We start from the raw sequence: 21,696 nt of genomic DNA on the forward strand, positions 1-21,696 counted from the left end.
AACCAAAATTCACTCAGTCTCTGGAGGCCAAGTCTAATTTGTAATGTGAAACAAAGGTATGAGAGGCCCATGTGGCTGCTGCACAAATAGTGTCTAGTAGAAGTCTAGCCTGAAAAGCTGTAGATCTAGCTAGAGCTCTGGTAGAATGGGCTTTTGGCCTAGAAATCAACTCTTTACTTGCATTTATCAGCTCAGAGGTACACAGAAGACAGCCATCTAGATAAGAGTTACCTTGGATACTGGAAAGCCTTTCCTGTTCTCTGCATAGGATAAAAACAGTTGCAGATTTCCTAAAATGTTTGGTTCTGTCCAGATAATATCCGAGTTGGCGGTGAACATCAAGATGTAGTTTTTGTTCCGCTCTATTAGAATAATTTGGGGAAAAACTGGAAGATCAATAGATTGAATTAAGTTAGTCTGCAATGCCACTTTGGGTAAGAAAGACTGATTAGTCCTTGGAGAAAATCTGTCTTTGTGGAAGATTAAGTAGGGAGGACGAATGCAGAGGGCATGAAGCTCAGATACTCTGGCAGAAGTAATGGCGACTAGAAAGAGTGTCTTCCAAGAAAGAAATTTCAACGAACAGGCAGCCGCAGGTTCGAAAGGGGGAAGAATCAAGGATGTTAAAATTAAATTTAGATCCCACTGTGGTGGGGGGTCTCTAATTGGAGGTTTAAGTAAAAAAAAATACCTCTAAGGAATGCCTTGCAAAGTTTGTGACAATGTTGTGGTCCAACAAGCCTATATGAAAATTTGAAATGGCTGCCAGCTGAACTTTTACTGTGGAGGAAGATGATCCTGAATGAAAAATCTCAGCTAGGAAGTCCAAGACCAAATGAATCTGAGCAGTATAGGGGTCTATATTCCTAGCTTTTGCCCAGAAGGAGAAACGTTGCCATTTACTAGTGTAAATCCTTCTGGTGGAAGATTTAAGGGAAGCTACTATGATATCCCGGACGGGATTAGAAATCATAGGAAGCCTGGCTAGGGATGGAAGCGGAGCAACCAAGCAGTGAGGTTGAGAGAAGGTATGGATTGGTGCAGCTGCCCCGACTGGTGGGTCAAAATCTGGAACCGGGTCCAGATGCCATGGCTGTAGCAAAAGATAACGATGTAGGAACGGAAACCATATGTCGAGGCCAGTAAGGGGCAATGAGAATCAACTTGGCTCTCAAGGTGGTTGCTTTCTGAATTACTTGTGGCATCAGAGGAAAGGGAGGAAAAGCATAAAGTCGCCCCCGGGGCCAGTCTTGGGTTACAGCGTCTCTGGGGGGATGGCCTGGAAAGGGGAAGTGAGAGAAGAAGTCGGGGCATTTGCTGTTTTGAGGTGTAGCAAAAAGATCGCAGCAAGGAAGGCCCCACTTCTGAAAAATCTCTTCCGTCACAGATTGAGAGACCACTAGTGAGGCATGAGAATAGCTCTGCTCAACATGTCCGTTAAGATGCTGGATTTCCCGGGGATATGCGTTGCTATCAGAAACGCCGAGAAGAGATTGCCCACTGCCCAAGTCAGAGAGCCTCTCGACAGTGGATAGGACTTGGTTCCGCCCTGCTTGTTGATATACCACACTATGGACATAGTCAGTTTGGACTGCAATAGTTCCCAGGGGAAGAGAGTCGTTGAGGGCTTGCAACGTTAAAAGCACTGCTCTCATCTCCAGGACATTTATGTGCAGGTGGCATTCGAAAGGTTGCCAAGTGCCATGGACCATCCTGCCCTGATAATGCCCCCCCCACCTGATCAGGGAGGCGTCAGATGTAACCGGGGCAGGAGGAACAAAAGGTCTGCCCTGATGGACTTGAGAGGACGATATCCACCAGGTCAGATGCCTTTTGCAAATTGGAGTCAAGATCCTGCGACGCATGGGAAGTTGTTGAAAGGACCATTGGGCAAACAGCATCCATTGTAGAAGACGCATGTAAAAGCGGGCAAGGGGAAGAAGTGTTATGGCGGCCGCCATAAGACCCAATATTTTCAGAGCAAATCTGGCCTGAACTTTGTTGCGGAGATCACATGGCCTGAACTTTGTTGCGGAGATCACATGGACGTGATTTTGAATGTCCAAGATCCTTTGGTCTGTTAACTTTGGGGAAAGCTGTACGGTGTCCAATTTGGCACCTATAAAGGTAGACTGAAAGCAGATTTTTCAAAATTTATAGAAATCCCTAGCCCTCTGCAAATGTGAATGGTGCAATCTCTGGCTTGGAGAAGTTGATGCCTGGTGGTGGCAGTGAGGAGCTAGTCGTCTAGATATGGAAATATCTGGAATTCCTTGACGTCTCAGGTGAGCTGTAACCGCTGCCATACATTTGGTGAACACACTGGGGGCTGTAGTGAGTCCAAATGGCAGGGCTCCGAATTGGAAGCAACTGGTCCCCAGCCGGAAGCAGAGAAACCTTCTGGAGCGCCTGTGAATTTTTATATGTGATAGTACGCATCCTGAAGGTCTACCGAGCACATCCAATTGTCCTTGCCCAGAAAGGGTAGAATGGACTGAAGCGTGACCATCCGGAATCTTGTTTTCTTTACAAACAAGTTTAGTTTGCTGAGATCTAATATTGGTCTCCAGTCCCCTATCTTTTTTGGTACTAAAAAGAACCTTGAGTAGATACCGGATCCTATTTGGTCTGCTGGGACTGGCTGGATGGCTTTTTGCTAGCAGTTTTGAAATCTCTAGTACTGCTAGCTCCCTTAGACCGGGTGGAACGTCTGGAAGGGTTCCCTTTTGCTGAACTGGGGTTTGAATAAAGGGAATTTTGTAACCCTCTGATATGATCGACTGTACCCAATTGTCTTGAGAAAGGGAAAGCCAGGCTTTTGGGTACAATGATAATCTTACCCAGACTGCCTCCGAAGGTGGACAATCTGGCAACATCTCAGGGATGCTGGAAGGGTGCGTCAGGGAGAGGCTCCCTGCTACCCTGATTCTGCAGACCCCCTTCTGCCCCTAGGGCGGCATCTGTTATTGTTACCCCCTCTGCCTCTGGGGGTAAACTGACCTCGTGCGTCAGGCGTGACTCGAGATTTGCGGGACCACATTTTCCCTCCCTTCTGACCTTTTGGGTAAGGTCTTGAAGGGGTGGAGAAACTGACTCCTACGGCAGAAAGAGTCTTGCCATCTTGTTCGCATCTAGTCAAGGTGTCTTTCACTTGAGGTCCGAACACAGTCGAGCCATCAAAGGGAGAGTTTGTGAAGGACGCCTTGAAAGGATCTGCAAAATTACAAAGCCGCATCCAGGATTGACTCCTTAAAGCCACTCCTGTGCCTGCGGCCCTACTCGCTCCATCGGCTGCACATGAAATGAGCCGCATGGAAGGGTTAACAATGGAGTTAAGGATTCCTAGCTGTGAGTTAATTTTATCCTGGGACCCAGCAGCTGACTGATCCTGTAAAACTTCTCCCAACTCTTTAAGAACATTTCTGAAGGCGGGTGAAGTGACACAAGTAGTTCAGCGATCGCATGGCAAAGGTCGCTGAAGAAAAAATCCGCTTGCCGTACCTATCCATAGCCCTAGAATCCTTGTTAGGAGGATGTACAGGTACTGAAGGATCAGCTAGTTCCTTCTTGGTGGCTGCAGCCACCACCATGGCATCAACCGGGACACCTTGTCAAATATTGCCTATCAGGTGGGGCCGTAATGAATTTAGGCCTCCGAGGAATTGGTTCCACCGAATACGGGGCCATCCACGCCTTCCAAGCCACCACGTCCATAAGAGGGTCGAAAGGTGGAGACATCCAGGAGGTGGAGGGTCGAGACCCAAACGCCTCCAGGTATACTGACTCGTCCTCAGGATTAAGGAAAGGCCAGTTCCCCCTCTGCTAAAGGAGTTCAAGGATGTCTGAGAAAGACATCCTCAGAGGGGGACCTTTGGGATCCCTCAGACTCATCCAAGTCAGTATCGGATGTAACAGACTCGGGGGAGTCTAGATGTTTCCTCTTACAAGTCCTCTTACGCGGAGGTTCACCTGACTGGTCAGGAGAAGCCTCTGAAGAGGAAGATATTCCCAATGGGGAAACCTGAGGCGTTGGATCTCTGGGTCTGGGAGCAAGAGAGTGGGAAGAGACGTCAGCAGGCACTGTAGTGGGAGGAGCTGATGGAACTGACCATTGACTACGCCCTGGGGCTAATACACTCATCACCTCGAAGGCTCCCCCGTCAGAGGCCAAAAGGCTCCCGCTCAGAAGAGATAGGAACGGCTCCGAGAGGGAGAACAGGGTCGGACAAGGGTCCGATGCCACTCGCCCACTCGGAGTGGAGAGAGACCAGATGCCCGGATCCCTCCAATGAAGGCCTAATGGAGGAAATCGGAGCACAGGACGACGGAGCCGAAGGGGGGGATAGTATCTGCTCCGAAGTCACAACAGTCACGGCTCAGAGGAGCTCCGGCTTAGAGCTCTGTAAGAGTCTGAGGAGGAATGTTAGGTGGATGTGTGATAGTGTCTGTTGAGACGGGCTATGGAGCATTTGGGACAATGCCTGAGAATAGTCTACTCACCACTCTCTCAAGGTCAGTGATCGGACAGCCTGGACAGAGAAGAACGGCTCCGATGGCTCCGCGAGCAGGGGTGATCTCAGAGCCAAACGTATAGACTCCAACGAAGGGGATCGTGATCTCTTTATAGGTGGAGCCGAAGGAGCAGAGGATACGTCGACTCCAGCCAGAGCCAACACAGAGTGCCCAGATTTAGCAGCATCGGCACCGGATGGAGCCAATACTGCAACTTGTAATACAGAAGGATCGGCTCCAGCCAGAGCAGATCTCACTGAAGGAGAACCAGTAGCCGATGGCTTAGGACTTGAAGCCAAAGGCTTAACTGGTTTTGAGGGCTTCCCCGGAGCAGACTTAGTCAGGGAGCTCTCAGGCTTTAATAAGCCCCTCAGTATTAATTTCTGCGCTCCTGCAGGACTCTTGGGCTGAAGGCATGACAGATAGCACAAGAGTCCTGCAGGTGCAGCGGTCCCAGGCAGTAAACACAAGTGTGACAGTCTGTCAGACTTCTTCTGACGGCACGAGTCACACTTCTTGAAGCCTGAAACCTTTGTGTCCTTCGACATACTTAATGTTTCCTCGACACAGCTAACAAAAAAAAAAAAAAACCCAATCCAATAAAAAATTTAAACAGGGATACAAACTCAACCACCACACAGAATCCCTGACAGAAAAAATTAGGAAAGGGGGAGACTAAAATACGGAACACCAACAGGAATAGGGATAAATTAATCGTTGAGTTCACAACAACAAAAGGTGACAAACTAAAGGGGTAAGACTAAAAGTCTGAATCTGAAGAACTTACCAGGAGCCAGTAAAAAAAAAAAAAAAAAAAAAAAGCACCTCACATGCGAAAACGGCAAACGAGATCTGGGTAGTCATCGCCTTGCATCATGGGATATAGGGTTGCCTCGAGCCAGTAAAATTAGCTCTCAAGCTTTAGTAAGTGGCAGAGTCGGAGCCGAGGAAAGGCTCCGAACCCATCCAGCAAGAATGAAGGCGAGACTTGACAACTTAACATCTAGGGTTACTGCAGCAGTGATCAATATGAAAAACACATGGCTTTAAGTCCATTGCAGAAGTGGGAATCACAAGCATCTGTTTTAACAGATTAAAATAGACAATTTACCTGTTCAAGCATAATATAAATTACACAATTTTGGGTATACAAGGAGTGACTGAATACTTCCTGTGTACTATATCACAAAAATAGTTTAGGAACCAGTGAAATGCATTTTGGTGTACATAACTAATGGATCAACCCCTACCAAAAAGTGAATGCTCCAGTGGGACTTAACAATCCCTCTTCCTTTTCCATGCTGCAAAGACTTTTTGCATATTTTAAAACTGCTAGTCAGAAAAAGATTTACTACAGTATACTGTTAAAAATTAAAGTTGTACAGCCAATACCTGAACATAGTTGCTCAATCTTTGTAAAGTTCAGCTGAAGAGACTCATTGATCCAAGCCAGCATGTCATGCCGACTCAAGTTATCACTCGTTACTGAAGTGGAATAAACATTGACTGCCATTTTTTCCTAACCTGAAAGAGGAAGGAAAAAAAAAATCAGCACACTGCAAGTACATTCACTCAAAAGTACAGTTTTGTACCTACCATAAATGTAGATGTCCGATAGGTATGCATCTGCAGTCCTTACATATGGGTTGTCCTGCTCAGGCAGCCCCTCGGTCGGCCGGATTCCAAAGTCTGGGTCCGGCATCGGCTGACGTCGCCTCCATCCCGACGTCAGAGCGCCTGGGATATAAAAACGTCAGCAGACGCCTTCTTCCTCAGTTTTTCTTGCCCCAGATGCCAGTTGCCCTCTAAGTAAGGCTAAATTTGGAGAAATGAAAAATTCCAAACATGTACAGCAATAAAAAACAAATACCATAAAAGATGACCCCAGCTAGCTAAAGAGAGGGATAGGTATCCAAAATATACTAGAGGGGAAGGAGGGAGGGAAATCCTGACTGCAGATGCATACCTATCGGACATCTACATTTATGGTAGGTACAAAACTGTACTATGTCCTTCAAGGATGCATCTGCAGACCTTACATATGGGTAGAAAACCATAGCCAAGCTGGGGGAGGTAAAACCTAAGAAAAGGATGGTGTAGCTAACATGCCCTGCAGGATGGCAGTAGCAAAACCTGCTCTGGATCTGGAATACAAGGGCAAATTGTAATGCTTGGAAAATGTATGCACAGAGCTCCATGTAGCAGCTTCTAAAATGTCCTTTGTAGCCACCCCTCTTAAGAAGGCTGTGGAGGTGGCTGTTGCTCTGGTGGAATGAGGCCTAATGTTACCTGGCACAGCTTTTCCATGAAAGGAGTAACAGAACCAAATGCAATTTCCTATCCATTTTGAAATTGTCTGTCTGGAAATTTCTTTTCCTTGTACACCAGCAGCATATGCTACAAAGAGTTGGTCAGTTTTTCTGTAAGTCTTAGTTCTGTCGAAGTATTATCGCAACTGTCTGTGGATGTCCAAAGTATGCAGAAGTTTTTCTCCTTTATTTTGTGGATTTGGAAAGAAGGTAGGCAGGTGAATAGCTTGGTTCAGTGAAACCCTGGATACCACCTTCGGCATGAATGAAGGATTGGTTCTCGGAGACTGTCCTGATGAAAAATGAGAAATGGCTGAACTGCCATGAGGGCCTGTAACTCAGATACTCTTCTCGCTGAGGTTATGGCCAGGAGGAAGGCAGTCTTCCAAGACAGGAATTGTAGTTCTGATGATGCTGCTGGTTCAAAGGGAGGAAGAGTTAATTTTTCCAACATGAAGTTAAGGTCCCATGTAGGCACTGGTGGTTTCCTTGGAGGGTTGATGTTTTTTATCCTTCTTAGAAACTTGTCTTAGCAGAGGATGAGAGAATACAGGTGGGTCAGTGTTGTATTCTGCTGAAATTGCTGAAGCATGGATCTTTATGGAGGAAGAAAGGCTATTATGGAGCATTTCAGCCAAGTATTCTAGAATATGTGGAATGCTCATGATTGTCGGATCTTGACCCTGTGCGGTGTTCCAGGCACGAAATCTTTTCCATTTTGCTGAACATGCTTTTCTTGTGGAAGGCAGTCTGGCTTCCATGATGATATCCTGAACCCTCTTGGATAGTTTATCCTGGTGGAGTCAAGGTATTCTCCAGGCTTGTCAGCTGCAAAGTTTTTAGACTTGAGTGCAGAGTCTTGTAATTGCGCTGTGTCAGAAGTGGCCATTGTGGTAGAGGCCAAGGTTTCGTGCGGGACATGCTCCTTAACAGTGGGTACCAGTGTTGTCTTGGCCAGTCCGGGGCTATCAGGATTACTTTTGGTTGCTCTATCCTGATCTTCAGTAAGACCTTGGTCATTAATGGAAGAGGTGGGAATGCATATACTGTTAGAGTATTCCAGTTGAATGAGAGAGCGTCCACTTTCCATGCTTTAGGATGGTATGTCCTTGTGCAGAATTTCCTCAGTTGATGGTTGTGTTGGGAGGCAAAAAGATCTATGACTGGCGTTCACCATGCATGTGTTATCTGGAGAAATATATCCGGGTGCAACATCCATTCGTGTGGACCCATGATGTTTCTGCTCAGGCTGTCCGCCAGAACATTGTATTTTCCTGGTACAAACTGGGATTGTAGTTCTATATTGAGTTTCAGGGAAAGATCCCACAGATTCATCGCCAGCCTGCAAAGAGGGTATGAATGGGTACCCCCTTGCTTGTTTATGTACCACATAACTGTGGTATTGTCTGTCTTTATTAACAGGTGACCTTGGTGCAGGAAGAGCTTGGAAGGCCTCGATGGAATGCATCACTGCCAGCATTTCCTTTGGGTTGATGGGCAGATGCAATTCTTTTGTGTCCACTGCCCTTGAATGCATCTGCCTTCCATGTGAGCTCCCCAACCATGGGCTGAGGCATCCGTTGTGATGGTTTGGCTGATATGCGGCTTGCTGAAAGGGAGGCCCATGTTTGACTGGCTTGCTTTTGCCCACCACAGGAATTCCTTTTGAAGGCAAGGAATGAGGGCGGGATCAAAGATTCTAGACTGTGCTGAGACCATAGACTCCTTGGGTACCATTGTAGTTTCCTTATATGCAGCCTTGCTTGTGGAATCAGAAGAATGCAAGAAGCCATAAATCCCAGGGCCTGCAGGATCTTCCTTGCAGTTAGCTGGGTTTGTGTTCAGATTTCTGAAATAATCAGGTAGTTGTGCTAGTTTTTCTTCTGTGAGAAAAGCCATCTGGGTGTTTGTATCCAGTTTTGCACCCAGGAAAATTATTCGTTGGGATGGAACAAGTCTTGATTTCTGAATGTTGACTGTGTATCCCAAGGCCTGTAGTAGTCGGATGACATAGTTTAAGTGTTCTACCAGTATTTGCTGGCTGTCCGCTTGTATGAGGCAGTCATCCAGGTATGGGTAAATTTGAATCCCCTGAAGTCTGCAATGTGCAATTACTGATGCCAGGCATTTCATGAATACTCTGGGCGCAGTAGATAAGCCAAATGGCAATGCTGAGAATTGATACTGCTCTGAACCTGCAAGAAATCTGAGGCGTCTTCTGCAACTTTGTCTGATAGGGACATGCAGGTATGCCTCCTTGAGGTCTAGTCACCAGCCAGGACCCCTTGCCCAGCATGGGAAGGAGTTGCTGTAAAGTCAGCATCTTGAATTTTGGCATGATGAGGCAAGTATTCAGTGCGGACAAGTCCAGTATTGGTCTCCATTGCTTTTCTTTTCTTGGAACAAGGAATAGTCTGGAATAAAATCCTTGGCCTTGTTCTGAGAGAGGAACCCTTTCTATTGCCCTCATTTGAAGTAGCTTGGAAATTGGTTTGAAAGCCTCGGCCCTTTGGTTTGGTGGCAGGTTTGGCATGCCTTGTCTTTTTGGTAATGTATGAAAATGGAATCTGTATCCTTTGTCTATTATTTGCAGTATCCATTTGTCCTTTGTAATACTGTGCCAATTTGAGGAAAAAAAGATAGCTTTCCGCCCTGGTTGGCGGGGTTATAGTCAAGTCATTGAGATGGTCCTTGTGTAGCAGTTGTAGGTCCTGCAGCACCTCTCTGGTTTGGAGGCTGCCATTGACGTCCTCTGTAGAAGCCTCGAGCTTGACCTCTACCACGCCTGTTTCTGCCTCTGAAACCTTCTGTGTCCAGAAAGGACCAATTCTTAGAAGGCCAATTTCTGCTGAATCTTGGTGGCTGGACCTGTAGGAAATCTTTGACTGTTTGTACTGATTTAGCCTTTTCCTCAAATTTCTTTAAGACCTCTTGATTTAGCCTTTTCCTCAAATTTCAGCCGTGGAGCCAAATAACTTGTTTTTCTAGCGGAGCATCCAGAAGCTTTGCTTTAACATGATCTGGCAGAGTTTGTTCCTTCAGCCAAGCATGTCTAGGTATGACTGCACCGGTCGTAGCTGATCTACATGAAGTTTCCAATGCATCATAACCACACTGCAAGAAATGGTTGCTAACCTGCTGGGAGTTATGTACCAGATCCTGAAGTGCCTTGCGATCTAGGGGTTCAGGTAAAGAAAGCTTTTTATGCAATTCATCTAACAAATACTCTTGGTACTGTATCAAATGGAATTGACAATTTAATGCCCTCATAGAAAGAGTGGAAGTATACACTTTACCCCATCTCTCTAAAGCCCTGGACTCCCTTTCAAAAGGGAGTGGGTTTTTAGTAGTGGTGGTTGCAACCCCTTTAGGGCCCTGGGAAATAGTTTCTGGGTCAGCAGAGTGGCCCTTGTAAAGGAAATGTGTCCGGGACCCTGTACTACCTATCGGTAGTGACAGGAGCCGGAGGAAGGGAATCAGGGGAAATACTAGACTCAGAGTACACATTATCAATGACATTTAAAACCGGAGGAATAGCCAAAGGTCTATGTTGAGGTAAATGCAAAAAAGTTCTTAATCTTTTCCTGGAGTCAGAGAATTCCTGGCCCTGCCATTTGAAGTGCTCTCTCGGAGTGGAGTGTCTCCCCAAAGGACAACTCTTCAGGAGGGGAGGCAGAGGGTATAGATTCCTCTGCATCAGAATCCTAGTAGGCCGTAAAGGCCTCCTTCTGGTAGTCTGATTCTGTGAACCGGTAGTGGATCCCTGAGGAATAGTCTTGGGAGGGAGAGATTTTGGCTATTTAGCAGCTTTAGCATGTGTAAATGCCTTAATGGACATGGATACAGGAGGCCTGGCTACCCCACGTGCTGGAGTAGTCTTATCTAGAGAAATGGTGTCTAATATTTCCAGAGCACTGGTTTCAGTAGGAAATTCTATAACTGACTCAGAGGTGGCCTCCGGGGCCGAGATGGTCGGTTGTGCGGTTTTGGTCGGAAGCACTGAGGATTCGGTTTCAGCAGAGAGACACTCGAAGGCCTGGGCATGGTTTCAGCCGAAACCACAGACCGCGTGTCGGTCCTTGTCCTTCCGTTTTTTGGGGTAAATGAGGAGTCGGAAGCTCCGACGGCATAGTGTAACAGTATTTTTCCCAAAAAAATTCCTCTGCGAACTCCGCCCGACGCCCAAGAGTGCGTCTATTGAAAGAAGCACAGGCTGCACAGGCCGAGACGTCGTGGTCTGGGCCTAGGCAGGGTAGGCAGCAAGAATGGAAATCCTTATGAGGTATTTGTTTCCCCACAAGATAAACAATTAACTTTAACCATTTGATCCGACATCAGCTGAGGCAAGAAAGAGTCCCCAACGGGGTACTTAGCTTTTTGAAGTCTTCGGTTAGCTGAAATCTCAGGAGCTGGCCGACTGGCACTTGAACTGCTTCTGCTTCGGGCGCGGCAAGAAAGACCGAGGAAGATAGCATCGGCTGACGTTTTTATATCCCAGGCGCTCTGACGTCGGGATGGAGGCGACAGCCGACACCAGACCCAGACTTTGGAATCCGGCCAACCGAGGGGCTGCCTGAGGCAGGACAACCCATATGTAAGGACTGCAGATGCATCCTTGAAGGACATCAGGTCAGCACAATAAAGCTCACTGTTGAAGTCTACAGTAACAATAGTCAAAACTGCAGAAAGGCAGTATTATCCACTTGTGGATGAACGAACGAAAACCACCAGAAACCAGACTGCGTTACTAAATGGTTTGTCAAATTAGCTTGTACAAATGCTGCAGTAAACACACAAGCATTCTTTCCTACAAACTACACTGAAAGTCAATGGTACCAAGCAATCCACAACTCACTAAAGTTATACCCATGACTGGAAAGAACCAAGCTGTGCAACTCTTCAGAGCTGACCTGTCAGGCACCCCTGAACTGCCAGGGGCACAAGGGACAGGGACTCAAAAGCGGTGCGTCCCCAGTTCATCACTAGTCCCTCCCACACCAACCAGCATAATCCCAGTCATAACTGTTGACAATGAATTTCCAAGCTTACTTTTCAGAGTGAACACATCATGAAACCACACCACAAGACTTATCTGGGAAGACATGGCATTTTAATGTACCACAAAATGTCATGGCAAGTCTCTATCAAAGCATCACTGTTCGAAGACATCAGCTATGAAGAAATACTCCAGATGTCTGCTCACAATACAATATTGGCCATAATTCCTCAACACATCCTCTGTATTAAGGTAGGCAAAGGTATAAAACTTATGACGTGTTCTTGTAACAGGTGATGCCTGCACAATAAAAGAAACTGAGATAATGCAATACGACAAAAAGATAAGGAAAGCTAGCAAACAAGCAAAAAATCTCCGATACAACTACAATGGTATGAAATGTTCAATACACTTAATTGATCTTTAAAACAAGCAAGATGGTCTGGTACCACAATCCTTGGTGCAACCCACTCTGAAGATATTTACATAAATAGCTACACTGACATTTAAAAACAGTTCTACTTGTTTCTAGTCAAAGGGTTAACCTAGAGTGCAGTTCCAGACAATACTGCAAAATTAACACCCCCGTCAGCAATTCAAAGAAAGCATGAATAGCTTTAAGTCAAAGAACACACTATGATCTAGGACACTTCAAACCTCTACTCGGGTGGAGTCTGAGGGATGGCAAGATAATCACTCCCATCTTGAAGGGACAGCATCACACTGGCCCACAGCATACCTGACACCCAGTCAAAGCTAGATGCACAACTATTCAGCACACAAGCCCATGGACAGCTCCCCCTACCACTCCATATAAAAATAGCCAGTTGGCACAAATGCATGAAGTGTTGATAGTCTCCTGCAGTGGAAGATCCATTGACCTAACATTTCAACTCCCACAGAAGTGTATGGGAGAAAAATAAGAGTCTAAGCACAGAAACATTGTTCCCTCGATTCAGATTCCCAAAGTACCAGACTCTCCACCAGAAGCATCAATTCACTATAATCCTTAAGCATTTGCTCCTGCGATTTCATATTTCAAATGCTGTCTCGTCTGGGCACCTCATACTAGGATATGGTGCTACTAGTCACTAACTGGCTTAAGACTTTTGAACCCAATCATCTTTTAGAAATATTAATGCAGGTCTGCCTTTGAAGAGCGGTTGGTAAATAGAAGACATTCTGAACCGGATACAAGTACTAATCAAAATAATTTAAAATGGACATTAGTAGCCATTTGTTCAATGCATATGCTCATTCCAGTTGGACAGTTTTTGGATGGTCAAAAACATGCTCTACTCAAAGTCTGGTAAGATCAAATATCTGACCAGACATTACAAAGGTAGCAAATGGTAGTCACAGAAGCCTAAAATTTTATGGCTAGTAAGAACATAGTTGAAGAGTTCCTTCAGTTCTCTACTGGGGTGTCTCTATGCAGAGTATGCCCTCCCTATGTTTTCATGGATTCTCTGACAAAAACTATGCGAAAAGACGACCAACTGTCTGTAGATCAGTGAACATGCACACAATACAAAAGATCTGCAGCCTTCCGTGGCTCGATTTATTAAATGTCCTTTAGTGATAAAATCCCAATAATTGTCATTAATTTTAGTTTATTAATTTGTATAACTGAGGTTATATTCTTCCAATCATGCACAATTGTCTATTTTATAATTTTAAAACTGTTTTTGAAAGAATTTATTCTGCACAGATCTTTGAATATATCACTACTTTGTGAAACCAGCCAATCTGAAGGTGAAAGCTCATACGCATTTGTTGACTGTTGACTGTCACTTATTTTTTACTAAAACACTGTTGCCAAAGTTTACCACACCGCTGCCAGCAAATAAAGTTTTCCCCAAGTGGTAAAAACATTATGAATCTCATTAGGGAAGTTTTTTGTACAGCTACAATGAATAAAATCCATCTAAATATATCTGTGCACATCCCAAAGACATGCTGCAAGTGGATTGGACACGCTAAAATTGGCCATAGGCGAGAGTGCGCGCGTGCACCTTCTGTGGAAGGCTGTGCGCCGGGGCTGGCAACTCAACACCATAAAACTCCACTGCCAATCGTGAGCAGAAAAGGTGATCTGCTCTGGCGAACCCTAACCAAGAAAAGTCGAGAGAGTGGCAATTATAAACTTCCTAAATATGTTAAAACAATGAGTGAGAAGGTCACAGAAAAAATTCTGTAAAAACTAAACGAAAACTCTAGCCAAGCTGGAACGTCCAATGAGTGACCTCTCAAATCTCTTTAAATCAGAGGCCCATGGGATATATGCAAATGAGCCTTAACATTTATGCTTAGGTCAAACACTCTGCTTGTACTGTGCTGAGGTCATAAGGCTGAAATATGCATAGCCGCAGCTAGTGGGGTTTGGCTTTACTGGCCTGAAATTGTCTATTAAAAACGATGAAACAAGTCATGGGCATTCAAAATCACCAATTAGCTGAAAAATGTTATGTATTCACCATAACGTTCAATCCGAGTAGGTAAATTTCATGTCAGCAACCTGTGGGTTTTGGATCCAAGCCTGCAGCATACCACACAAAAAGATCCAAGCTCCTCCCCCTACCACACTGCAACCGCCTTCCAATCCTCAGTTTACCACTCCACACATGACACCAAGCTAAAACCAGAGACCCCTGAACCAAGGACAAACAAAGCTTGTGAACTCTGAACATAGAGCTCAGCAGAAATAATCGCCAAGGTAAGGGGGAAGGAGGGAGGGACGGTTACTGACAAATGAGGTTTACCTACTCAGATGGAACGTTATGGTGAGTACATAACTTCTTTATCTGAAGTAGTTAACTTCATGTGATCAGCAACCTGTGGGACAGAGTCCCCAGCTACCTGAAATCTTGGAAGTCCCTTAAGGAAGAATATTCCGGATCACTGCAGAGCCAAAGGAAGCACTTCCTCTAGACACCAAATCCAGTTTATGAGTAATAAAAGGTGAGAGGATGCCCAGGTAGCCGCTGAGCAAATGTCATCCAGGGAAACTAAACCAGAATGCGGCAGACGTTGCCATACGAGTAGAATGAGCATGAACTCCTACTGGTTCTGGTAAACCAAGCTCTCTATGTGGTTGTAGGATACATAGGGAAATCCACCTAAGCGAGAGTCACCTTTGTGAGAGTCACCTTTGAGACTGGTTTCCCTAAAAACGGCTTGGCAAAGGAAATAAGAATCAGATTTATGAAGGACCACCGTCCTGTGCAAATAAAAACATAACTGCCTGCGAACATCCAGCAAATGAAGTTTGTATTCCCCTTTGGTCTGAAAATTAGGGAAAAAACAGGCAAATTAATAGACCGATTAGTCTCCGAAGCAACTTTAGGGAGAAGACGGATTAGTCCTGAGAGACTCCCTGTCCTTAAACACTAGATATGGGGGTTTCATACAAAGTGCCTGAAGCTCCAACACTCTCCTGACTAAGGTGATAGCTACCAGAAAAGCAGTCTTCCGTGACAAGAATTTAAAGTAAACCGATACAAAGGGCTCAAAAGGAGGTGCAACCAAGGCCTGAAGAACCAAAGTCTGATCCCACGGCGGGGACAGATTCTCAATAGGAAGTCTCAGAAAAAAAGCGCCTTTCAAAAAGGTCTTACAAATTCTGGCAGCAGCGAAAGAGCCTAAACAGTTCCCCACATGGAAATGAGAAATAGCTGCCAGCTGGACCTTCACTGTGGAAGAGCTGGCTCCTTTCTGGAAAATATGACAAAGTCTAACACCGCTGGGATTGGAGCAATAAAGGGATCGGGATTTCTATGAAGCCCAAATGGAGAAAAGTCTCCATTTGCTACAGTAAATTTTGCTGGTAGAGGATGTGCCCCGCAACCAAGATGGATTTAACAGGAAGAGATACCGGGAGTCCTAGCAACTAGTGGAACTGGAGCAGCCAAGCTGTGAGCTTCAGGCTGTCCAGATTCGGAGGAAGCACTCCCGAGGGATTACTAATCAGATCCAGAATGGGATCCAAGTTCCAGGGTGGAGCTATGAGATGAGATTGTAGGCAGGGAAAAGTACAGTTTTGTACCTACCATAAATGTAGATATTCGAAGATCCACATTGCTGCAGTCCTTACTTAAGGGTAGTCCGCTGTCCTCGGTCGGCCCGAATACCAAAGTATTAGGCTGACGTCGGTCATGGGCGCTTAGATCTGACAGAGCGTCAGGGTATAAAAGCGCATGACCGACGTCATATCCTCAGTCTTTTCTTGCCCCAGATGTCAGAAGGCCAAACAAGAAAGGCCACAGCCAAGAACAGAATACCTCCCAAAAACATGCCCAACAACCAATACCTAGAGCATATAACCATGTCAAACTACAGTGGGGAAGGAGGGAGGGTAAATTGGACTGCAGCAATGTGGATCTTCGAACATCTACATTTATGGTAGGTACAAAACTGTACTATGTTCTTCATCTCACATTGCTGCAGTCCTTACTTATGGGTAGAATCCCAAAGCAACGGGAAAGGGAGGATGGAAGAAATCATAAAGCATTAGGGGCCACTAAAATGCCCTGTAATATTGCAGTGGCAAATCCAGCCCTAGACTTAGAATAAAGAGGAAGGTGGTAATGTTTAGAAAAAGTATGCACTGAACTCCAAGTAGCTGCCTCCAAAATATCTTTTGTAGCTACCCCCCTTAGAAAGGCAGTAGAAGTGGCAGTAGCTCTAGTGGAATGAGGCCTGATTCCAGCCGGAATCTCCTTACCATGATGGGAATAACAAAAAGAAATACAAAACCCAATCCATTTAGAAATAGTTTGTTTTGAAACAGGTTTACCCTGAGAACCCAAAGCAAAAGAAACAAACAACTGCTGAGACTGTCTGAACTCCTTGGTTCTGCTCAAATAATAACGCAACTGCCTGTGAATATCCAAAGTATGCAAAATTTTCTCCCCTTTATTTTGGGGGTTTGCATAAAAAGTAGGCAAATGAATAGTTTGGTTTAAGGCCACACTAGAAACCACTTTAGGCATAAAGGAAGGATTAGTACGTAAAGACACCCTATCCTTATGAAAAATCAGGAAAGGTTCCACTGCCATGAAGGCCTGTAATTCAGAAACCCTTCTTGCAGAGGTAATGGCCAACAAAAAAGCAGTTTTCCATGACAAATACTTTAACTCTGCAGTAGCTGCAGGCTCAAAAGGTTGTAGAGTAAGTTTTTCCAACACAAAATTGAGATCCCAAGCAGGAGTAGGAGCTCTACGTGGGGGTCTTATATTCTTTGCCCCTCTAAGAAATTGCTTAAACAAAGGATGAGAGAATAAAGGAGGGTCACAATCATAGTGTGCAGAAATGGCTGCAGCATGAACCTTTATCGAGGAGAAAGACAAACCCTTGTCCAAAAACTCAGTAAGATATTGAAGAGCAATACTTAAATCAGGTTTGGAAACATCAAAGTCCTTTCCTTTGCTCCAAATAAATAATCTCCATTTATCAGCGTAAACTTTCCTGGTACTAGGCCTCCTGGCCTCCAAAAAACATTCAGAACTTGTTGTGGAAGCTGAGACCCTCCAGAGTCTAAAATAGAATATGCCAGGCTGTTAGATGCAGAGACTGAATTCTGACATTGAGGAAGTGATTGCCCTCTTGAGACAAAAGGTGCGGAATCAAAGGCAGAGGCCACGGAGGCTCTCGTACTAAACTCCTCAGTAGTGGGTACCAGTGTTGTAGACGCCAATCCGGTGCTATCAAAATCATGGTTGGCTTGTCTTGTCTGGCCTTCAAACGTACCTTGGGAAGAAGAGGCAGAGGTGGAAAGGCATATACATGCAGATTGTTCCAACTGAATGAGAGAGCGTCCACCTTCCAAGCTGTGTGATGAAACATTTTTGTGCAAAACTTTGGCAACTGGTAATTTAGTGGAGAAGCGAACAGATCTATGTCTGGAGTTCCCCATGACACTGTCAACTTTTGAAATACATGAGGATACAATTTCCACTCGTGAGGATCCACTATTTGTCTGCTCAACACATCTGCTAAGGAGTTCTGTGACCCTGATAGAAACCTTGCCCGAAGATTGAGGTGTAGATTGAGAGCAGTCTCCCACAAAATCACTTGCCTGCAAAGAGGGTATGAATGTGTTCCCCCTTGCTTGTTGATGTACCACATGAGTGTTGTCTGTTTGAATCAACACCTGCCCCGGGTGAAGAAAATCCTTGAAAGCCATCAATGCAAACTGGACTGCTAACATTTCCTTCAAGTTGGACTGCTAACATTTCCTTCAAGTTGATATGCAAATGTTGAAGTTTGACAGGCCACGTGTCTTGCACCCATTTTCCATTGAGGTGTGCTCCCCAAGCCTTGTCCGAGGCATCTGTCGTTACAATCTGACTCGCCTCTGGTCGGGTCACAGAGTCCCTTGTTTAGGTGACATTCCTGAGCCCACCACAAAAATTCCTTCTGAATGCAAGGTATTATCTGAATGACAGTGTCTAGATCTTGGCAGTGTTGTGTCCATACATTTTTGAGATACCATTGAAGCTTCCTCATATGCAGTTTGGCATTGGGAAGCACCAGAATACAAGATGCCATGAACCCCAAGGCTTGAAGGACTGTCCTTGCAGTCAGCCTGGACTGTAGAGACATTTGATGGAAATAAAGAGAAAGGCTTCTTTGCTTGTCCGGGGTCAAAAAAGCCATCTGGGAGGCTGTATTCAGTCTCACACCCAGAAAGCACATGTCCTGAGAGGGTACTAGACTGGACTTTGTTTCGTTCACAGAATACCCTAGGCATCTTAACACTGCCATCACATACTGTAGATTATGAAGAAGTTCCTCCTTGTCTTGTGCAATAATCAGGCAATCGTCCAAATAAGGATAAATCTGTATTCCTCTTAGTCTGAAAAAGGCTATCACTGGAGCCAGAACCTTTGTGAACACTCTGGGCGCAGTAGATAAGCCAAAGGGCAATGCAGAGAACTGATTATGTAAATTTCCAGCCCGAAAACGCAGGTACCTCCTGCAACTGGGTCTGAGGAACGTGAAGGTAAGCCTCTTTGAGATCCAGAGTAACCATCCAGTGATCTTTTCCCAACAGAGGTAAAAGTTGTTGTAAAGTCAGCATCTTGAACTTTGGAATGTCCAGGTAAGTGTTGAGGATAGATAAATCCAAAATCGGTCTCCACGTGTTCCCTTTCTTTGGAACTAGAAACAGGCGAGAATAAAATCCTAGGCCCACTTCTGACAGAGGAACTGGCTGTATAGCTCCCATTTGAAGAAGTAAAGAAATCTGTTTGTGAGCCTCTATCCTTTGCCGAGGAGGAACGTCTGGCATGCCTTTGAAAGGAGGCAAGGTATGGAAATAGAACTTGTAACCTCGGTTTATAATGTCCAATACCCATTTGTCCTGGGTGACTAAAAGCCAATTTTGCTTGAAAAGAGCCAACTTTCCTCCCAAAGGAGCTGCCAGGCAAGAAGAATCTGGCAGCTGAAAATGCAGGTCATTGGGCCTGTTTACGAAAGGACTGGCCCCTGCCCTCACCTGCAGATTGAGCAGGCGAACTCCATGTTCTAGGCCTGAAGGTACTCTGAGCTCTGCCCCTACCACGCCTAGATCTACCCCTAGACTGAGAATCAGAAGGGTACGTCAATCCCTTAGTAGGCCAATTTCTACTAAACTTTGGAGGTTGTACCTGCAAAAAATCTTTAACAGTCTGCATAGACTTAGCCTTGTCTTCCATTTTCTTTAAGACTGACTCCACCGGAGGACCAAACAAAACTTCAGACTGTAAAGGGGCATCCAGAATTCTAGTCTTAACATGCTCGGACAAATTCTGATCCTTAAGCCAGGCGTGCCTACGAATAACTGAACCAGTGGCAGCCACCCTAGAAGAAGCCTGTAAAGCATCAAAACCACACTGCAAAGAATGCTTACACACCTGTTCAGAGACATGTACTAAATCCTGCAATTCTTTACACTTATTGCCCTCTGCCAAAGCATCTACTTTAGATCTTAGCTGAGAAAGGAGGAAATTCTGATACTTCAACATATGAAACTGGCAATTTAAAGCCCTCATTGCTAAAGTAGAAGAGGTATACACCTTCTTACCCCATCTATCCAAAGCTCTAGAGGAACCGGATTCTTTACAACAGAGGCTCTAACACCCTTAGGCCCCTGACTAATAGTTTCTGGGTGCGCCCTAGGACTCTTATACAGATATTTATGAGCGTCAGGCACCCTGTAATACCTGTCCGGTTTAACTGGAGCAGGAGGCACAGAATCTGGATTAAGGGAAGCTTCGAGAAAACATCTTGAACAACATCCAAAACCGGAGGTATAGCTAAGGGTCTATGCTGTGGTAAAAACAAGAACTCCCTAAGTCTCTTCCGTGAATCAGAGAAATCCTGTCCTTCCCACTTAAAATGCTCCCTCGTGGAATGTAGAATTTCTGAAAATGAAAAATCCTCTGGAGGAGAAGCAGAAGGAGTGGAATCCTCTGCATCAGAATAAGGAGGAAAATCTTGAATGTCTTCAGCAGAAGACTCTGAATCATCTGAGGCCTGCTCCAAACTTTCCAACTCTGGCTCTACCCTGGGCCTCTTATCAGGAGGGGGCATAGAACCTCTAATTAAAGTAATCAAATCTTCTGCCATTTTAAGCATGTGCTTTTTAGGCACAGACCCTGAAGAACTAGGATAGACACCAGAGGAAGGCAAAACAGACCTGCCCTTAGAAGGAGCCTTAGGAATAGTAGCAGAAGGCCTAACCACCTTAGGCATAGAAGGGAGAACAGTAACCTGAGAGGCCCCTTCAGCCTGACCTGACTCCTGTGAGGCCACATCCTGTAAAATCAAAGTTTCCCCCTGGGACTCAACAGAAACTTCAGCCGGATCCACCTGTTCCGCTGTAGCTTCTAAAGGACCGGCGTCCGAAACGGACGAATCATCCTGCCTAAGCTTCAAAGATTTGTCTTTGCGCTTCTTCGTGGAAGCGGGCGGAGGATCCGACTGCATATTATAATTACACCGCTTGCCAAAGACTAACCTAGCGCAATCTAAATAGAAGTTATGTTCTTACCATAACGTTCCATGTTAGTTGTCTTCTTCTCGCCTTCTTCTTGCTGGATGGGTTCGGAGCCGACCTCGGCTCTGACTCGGCCACTCTAAAAGCTCGAGAGTTGGTTCCACCGGCTCGAGGCTCCCCTTATATCCCACAATACTAGGCGAGAGTTATCTCAGATCTCGTTTGTAAGCTAACCCCAGCTTATAAAAGTAACAGACTAACTGTAAAAAAGAGTCCACCTCTAACAGGAAGAAAGAAGGGTGACCTACATCCTGAACCAAGAAATATGCATAATAGCATATGTCTAAGAAAGAGGTGGTAGAAAGAGAGGTCACAATCACAACTCCTCTAGGTCTGTCCAGGCCAGGGGGAAGGAGGGTGGGGCCTTAAGAAGAAGGCGAGAAGACAACTAACATGGAACGTTATGGTAAGAACATAACTTCTATATGTTAAGTTGTCTATCTCGCCTTCATTCTTGCTGGATGGGACCGCGTCCCTAGCACCTTGTCCCGGGTGGCCTAACGGAACACTCCTGAGAACAGTGGAACCAAAGTTAGCTCTATGCCTAGAAGCTAAATCCAACTTATGAGAAATGAAAGTGTGAGGAGTAGCCCAAGTAGCCGCTGCACAAATGGTGTCAATAGGCAGTCTGTCTTGGAAAGCTAAAGAAGTAGCCAAAGCTCTGGTGGAATGAGCCTTAGGTTTATCAGGCAGCTTTTGATGTCTAATCTCATATACAAGGGAAATCAATGATGTTAGCCATCTGGATAATGATACCTTTGAAACTGAAAGTCCCTTTCTGCTCTCCGCATAGGAGACAAACAGCTGATCAGATTTTCTGAACTGTAGTTCTATCCAAG

General features: G+C 45.3%; 1 protein-coding gene across 2 annotated transcripts in view; it reads right to left on the reverse strand.

The window, feature by feature from the left end:
* The window catches only part of LOC122817163 (microtubule-associated protein RP/EB family member 1-like), a 633,735-nt gene that overhangs the window by 522,091 nt on the left and 89,948 nt on the right, over positions 1–21,696 (reverse strand). For both annotated transcript variants that reach the window (XM_044090369.1, XM_044090370.1), the window contains exon 2: positions 5,905–6,036. In XM_044090369.1, the coding sequence (XP_043946304.1) occupies positions 5,905–6,025 (121 nt within the window). In that variant the 5' untranslated portion in view covers positions 6,026–6,036. The remainder of the gene's footprint in view (positions 1–5,904; positions 6,037–21,696) is intronic.

This window comes from Protopterus annectens, chromosome 12.part0 (genome assembly GCF_019279795.1).
Source record: "Protopterus annectens isolate FY-2018-M chromosome 12.part0, PAN1.0, whole genome shotgun sequence".
NCBI classification, from domain to species: Eukaryota; Metazoa; Chordata; order Ceratodontiformes; family Protopteridae; genus Protopterus; species Protopterus annectens.